A 6,102-nucleotide genomic window follows, 5' to 3' on the forward strand; every position below is an offset into this window, starting at 1 on the left:
ACACTTCTTTTTGCTTTTGCTTAAGCGCTATTTTGGTTATTGTTGGTTTTTATTCAGGCCGTCGTGGCTTTGCTTTTATTTTTTGCTTGCTCGGGCCGCCGCGGCCTTTTGTTTAACCATTTATCATGGTGCTTACTACTTGAGTCGATTTGTTTTCGTTTGGTCCCTTATGGTTCCCGGGGTGATCAGTCCCGAGTTACCGTTAGGTCGACCGTTTGCCTTTTTCGCCACGCTTTTTATTTGAGACTTGCAAAGAGAAAACTTGCAAAAAGTAAAACTTACTATTTTGTTAGACAAGGAAATAATGTAACGCGTAAATAAATGAAGGGTAAAAGATAATGATTTGTATAAGACATAAAAGGAGGATGTGAGGGTGGAACACGGGGGGGGGAGGGGGGTTGGGGTCGCGTGATCGCCCCTTCTTATGAGTAGAACCTTCTGAGGTTTGCCATGTTCCATGTTCTCGGTATCTCGTTCCCATCCAGTTTTTCTAGCTTGTAGCCCCTTTTGCCAAGGACTTCTTTTACTCTGTAGGGTCCTTTCCAGTTCGTGACTAGCTTGCCTTCTCCCGGTGTTGGTGGTCCTATGTCGTTACGTCGTAGAACCAAGTCGCCTTCTCCCAAGCTCCTTTTTAATACTTTGCCATTGTATTTGAGGGCTACTCTCTGCTTTATTGCTGCTTCTGCTAGGTGTGCCATTTGCCTTGTCTCGTCGGCTAGGTCTTTCTCGATCGCCTCGCTTCCTCCTCCGAGGAGTAGCCTCGGGCTTGGCTCCCCGACTTCGATTGGGATGACTGCGTCGACCCCGTATGTGAGTCGGAAGGGGGTTTCGCCAGTGGATGATTGGGGGGTGGTCCTATATGACCACAGTACTGAGGCTAGTTCGTCTGCCCATAAGCCTTTCTTCCCTTCGAGTCGCTTTTTTAGCCCCTTTAGGATGACTTTGTTGGCTGCTTCGACCTGGCCGTTGGTTTGGGGGTGTTCGACTAAGGAGAACTTCTGTTTGATCCTTAGTCCTTCTAGAAATCCTTTGAACTTTTTATCGGTGAATTGTGTCCCGTTGTCCGATATGATGGCTTCCGGGATCCCGAACCTTGTGATCACCTGCTTTCACATGAACTTTTGGCAATTTGCTGCGGATATGTTGGCTAGTGGCTCTGCTTCTACCCATTTGGTGTAATAATCTATGGCCACTATCAAGTACTTCACTTGCCCGGGTCCTGGTGGGAATGGTCCCAAGAGGTCGACCCCCCATTGGGCGAAAGGTCGGGGAGCCATCATTAGACTGAGCTCCTCGGGAGGTGCTTTGTGGAAGTTGGCGTTCTCCTGGCACTTTTTACATTTTCTCACAAACTCCTGGACATCTGACATCATTGTGGGCCAGTAGTATCCTGCCCTGATGATCTTTCTTGCTAGAGATCTTCCCCCGATGTGGTGACCACAACATCCTTCGTGTACCTCCCTTAGGACGTAGTCCGTCTGGTCGGGGCATAAGCACTTAAGTAGGGGCTGGTGGAGCCCTCGCTTGTATAGCTGTCCTTGTATGATTGTGTACTTTGGAGCTTCCCTTTTAACAGATTCCGCTTCCTTTTGGTCGGGGGGTGTTTCTACATGCTCCAGATATCGGGAGATGGGGTCTATCCATGAGGACAGATTTGGTGCTTGAGTCGTGCACATGATGATTGCAGGTTCCGTTGCTAGCCCTTGGATCAAAGATCTATTCCCCGCGCCGGGTTTGGTGCTTGCAAGCTTGGAGAGGAGGTCGGCTCGGGCATTCCTTTCTCTGGGAACGTGTTGGATTGTGACTTCTTTGAAGCTTTTGCATAGCTCTCTTACCTTTTCCAAGTATTTTTGTAGCAGTGTGTCCCTGGCTTGGTAGCTGTCGTTTACTTGGGAGGTGACGATTTGGGAGTCGCTGCTAACTTCTACTCTTGATGCTCCGACTTCTTTGGCTAGCATTAGTCCCCCTATTAAAGCTTCATACTCGGCTTGGTTGTTTGAGACTGGGAATTTGAACTTGATGGATTGTTCGTAGGCTACTCCTGTCGAGTTCTCGAGGATAATTCCAGCCCCTCCGAACGCTTGGTTGGATGCTCCGTCAATGTGGAGCTTCCACCGTGTGCTCGGTATGTTGGGGGGCTTCTCCTGTGACCTCAACGAGGAAGTCTGCCATGGCTTGGACTTTGATTGCTTGCCTTGGTTCGTACTGTAAATCGTATTGGGAGTGCTCCACTGCCCATGCCATCATTCTTCCCGCCAGGTCGGATTTTTGGAGGACTTGTCGGATGGCTTGATCGGTTCTCAAGACGATTGTGTGCCCTTGGAAGTATTGTTTTAGTCTTCTTGACGAAACTAATAGGGCGTAGGCTAGCTTTTCCAACTTGGTGTACCTCGTCTCTGCCCCTTGAAGTATTTTGCTGATGAAGTATATTGGGTGCTGGGTCTTGTCCTCTTCCCTGACTAGGACCGCCGCCATTGCTTGCATGGTCACAGCCAAGTACAAGTATAGGGGCTCTCCTTCTCTAGGCTTGCTGAGTACGGGAGGTTCCGAGAGTATCCTCTTAAAATGGTTGAATGCCTCTTCACATTCCTGTGTCCATTCAAAGGTGATTCCTTTCTTCATTAGGTTGAAGAATGGGGTGGCCCTTTCAGCCGAGGCTCCGAGGAACCGAGATAGGCTGTGAGCTTCCTGGTGAGCCGTTGTACATCTTTGATGCACCCAGGGCTTGTCATTTTGAGAACGGCTTCGCACTTGTCTGGGTTGGCTTCTACCCCTCTCTGGGTTATCATGAATCCTAAAAATTTTCCTGCTTCCATGGCGAATGCGCATTTGAGTGGATTGAGTCGCATTTTGAATTTCCTTAATGCTCTGAAGACGGCCTGGAGGTCATTTATCAAATTGCTCGGCTCTGCTGTTTTTACCAGGATGTCGTCAACATATACCTCTACCGTCTTACCGATGAGGTCGTGAAAGACTCTACTCATCAGCCTTTGGTAGGTGGCCCCTGCGTTCTTCAGTCCAAAGGGCATTACCTTGTAGCAGTAGGTGCCCCCTGGTGTAATGAAGGTTGTCTTGTCCTCGTCAGGTCGGTGCATCGGGATTTGATTGTAGCCGGAATAGGCATCTATGAAGCTGAGGAAACGATATCCCGCTGCCGAGTCCACTAGGGTGTCAATGTTGGGGAGGGAAAATGAGTCTTTTGGACATGCTTTGTTCAGGTCGGAGTAGTCTACGCACATCCTCCATTTCCCACTGGCTTTCTTGACTAAGACAACATTGGATAGCCATGTTGAGTACTCGAGTTCCTTGATGAACCCTGCTTCTAGTAGTCCTGCTGTTTGCTTAGCGACTTCCTCCGCCCTTTCTTGTGACATCTTTCTTCGCTGCTGGGCTATTGGTTTGGCTTCGGGCTTTATGGCTAGCCGGTGAGACATGACTTCGGGATCTAACCCTGGCATGTCTGATGGGCTCCATGCGAAGAGGTCGCTGTTTGCCCTTACGACTTCTATGAGGGGGCCCTTGAGTTCATGGGGTAGGTTTCTATTAATGAAGGTAAATTGTTCTGCTGACTTCCCTATCTGGAATTTCTCCATGTCCCCTTCTGGTTCGGGTCTTGGTTTGTCCTCCATCCTGACGTCCAGATCTGCTAGGAACATGCCAGCTGCCTTCTTGGATTCTTTCCTTAAGGAGAGACTGGCGCTGTCGCAGGCGACTGCCATTTCTAGGTCTCCCCTTATGGAGCTAATCGTTCCCTTGTCCGTTATGAACTTCATTGTTAGGAACTTGGTGCATATTATAGCTGAGAATTCATTGATAGTTTTCCTCCATAGGATGATGTTATAGGCGGTGGAGTCTCTAAGGACTACGAAGTCTGCCATAACCGACTTCCTGGCGTCGCCAGTTCCTAGGCTGATTGGGAGAGAGATCGTCCCGTCGGGTTTGATGTAGTTATCACCAAGTCCCATGACTCCGTGTTGGTGACTTTTGAGGTCGGATTCCCTGAGTCCCATGGCGTTGAACACGTTCCTGAATAGGATGTTTGAGTCGGCTCCCGTGTCGACGAGGATGCGCCTAACTAGCCCTATTCCGACCATCGCTGTAACTACCATGGGGGGGAGGGTTTCGGGGAGGTCATTGAACCATTTGTCTTCCAGGCCGAATGATATCGTGGGGAGCCTCTTGCTGGCGGCGGGGCTGTCCGTCGAGATGGAGAGCACCCGGGAGTCCTTTCTTGTTGCCGACTTAGATTTGGGGGGACTATCTCGTCCGACTACAATGTTAACTACAAAAGCTGGGGGGTTACTGGCATCCCCTGGGGGTTCTTGTCTTGGTTTGACAGCCTGGTTTCGGTCTTCCTCGGAGCGTTCCCTTTCTCGCCTCCTCGGCTCCCTGATGAGTCGGGAGAATTCACTCAGTTTCCCCTCTCTGATGGCCTGTTCCAAGGCATCCTTGAGGTCGAAGCAGTCTTGTGTTTTGTGACCAAACCCCTTGTGGTAATCGCAGTAAAGGCTTTTGTTACCTCCCGTTCTCTCTTTCAGGGGCCTAGGTCTGGATAGGATTCCGTTGTCTGTGATTTGCTGGTAGACTTCCACTATGGGCGCCGTAAGTGGCGTGTAGTTCGTGAACCTTCCTACCCGTGGTTGCTTGGGTAACTTGTTTAGGGTGCCGTCTCTAGGAACTTCTTTGTACCTTTCGGTCTGATGCGCCTGCCGAGCTGGCGGGTTGGGGGGTTGGCGTTTATTGGCTGCGACGACCTGGCTAACCGCTTCATCATTAATGTATTCTTTGGCTATGCTTTGGATTTCCTGCATGGTCCATACAGGCTTGGTTGTTAGGTATTTTCTAAAGTCTTCATTCAGCAGGCCATTTGTTAGGCATAGGCTAGCGACTGAGTCCGTGAGGCCGTCGATTTTTAGACATTCGTCGTTAAATCTGTCCAGGAATTTCCTGGTCGGCTCACCGGGTTTTTGGGTAACCCCTAACAAGTTAATCGGGTGCTTCGCTTTGGCTATGTGTGTCGTGAACCGTGATAGAAACTTCTGGGATATGTCTGCGAAGGTCGTGATGGATCCTTGTGGGAGAGTGTTGAACCATCGGATCGCCGGGCCGGCCAGGGTTACGGGAAACGCTCGGCACCTAACAGCGTCGCCTACTCCTTCCAGATTCATCCTTGCTTCAATAGCTGTGACATGTTCCTGGGGGTCCTTGGTCCCATCATATCTCATGTCCGTCGGCTTGTCGAAGTTTCTCGGGAGCCGGACCTTGAGAATTGAGGGGTGAAAAGGGGTTGCTCCGATGATGATGGGATCTTCTTGTCTCCTGGCCTCTTCTTTCTGGAACTGCCAACGGCTTTCCGACTTGCTTCGAGTGGGTCTGGAAGTTGCTTGTGTATGCGCCTCTTCGTGCCTTGTTAGGCTTCTACCTTGGCTATCGTGCGCACGGAAGGGGGAGCGGGTGTGGGCGTGGGACCGGCTGACACCGCCGTGTGAGCGGCTGGCGTTTCCCTCGGATTGGTCCCTCGCCGCCAATTTCTGCTCGAGGTTCTGTACCCTGTGCCTAAGCTCTTACATGATCTTGGCGCTGTCAGCCCTCGTTCCCCCGAATGGACGTCTTTTGGGAGTCTGGGTATACATTTGGTTGGGCTGAACGGATGGTCTCGGGTGCTCGGCAGCGTAGGCCGTTGAGCTTGCTCTGCTTAAACGGGCTCTGCCTCCTTCGTGGAGCTCCTCCGAAGTGATGTGTCGCTCCATGTCTGCGTCGGGATTCCCACAGATGGCGCCAATGTTTGTTACCTGGGTTCTCGGGTTATCGGTAGGTGGTGACTAGGAGAGAGAGAAAGGTCCCGAGCAGGCGTGGAGTGCGTGCGGGCAACGTCGGAGGGCGGACGGAGCGGGGGGGTGGCCACCTGTAAGGACACTCCAACGATCAAGTCAGAGTCCGTACTGAGGGTGGCAGAATTAGGTAAGGGTGTGACGTACCTTGGGGGGAGAGCTGTCCTCTCCCCTTATATACCGTGCTGGGTGGGCCTGATGGCGGCCTAGCCCATTAGTTGAGGTGTCGAGCTGTCTCCTTCCACGTGTGCGGGTCGTCCGTACTTAAGGT

General features: G+C 51.2%; 1 protein-coding gene across 1 annotated transcript; it reads right to left on the bottom strand.

Moving 5' to 3' along the window:
- Positions 1–2,621: 2,621 nt before the first annotated feature.
- Positions 2,622–5,225, bottom strand: LOC140178514 (uncharacterized). Its single transcript, XM_072215684.1, has one exon. The coding sequence runs from the start codon at positions 5,223–5,225 to the stop codon at positions 2,622–2,624; it is 2,604 nt and encodes an 867-aa protein (XP_072071785.1).
- Positions 5,226–6,102: the final 877 nt, after the last annotated feature.

This window comes from Arachis hypogaea, chromosome 14 (genome assembly GCF_003086295.3).
Source record: "Arachis hypogaea cultivar Tifrunner chromosome 14, arahy.Tifrunner.gnm2.J5K5, whole genome shotgun sequence".
Classification (NCBI taxonomy): domain Eukaryota; kingdom Viridiplantae; phylum Streptophyta; class Magnoliopsida; order Fabales; family Fabaceae; genus Arachis; species Arachis hypogaea.

Coding starts and splice junctions, on each gene's coding strand:
- LOC140178514 (XM_072215684.1), bottom strand. CDS start 5,225: ATGAGATATGATGGGACCAAGGACCCCCAGGAACATGTCACAGCTATT.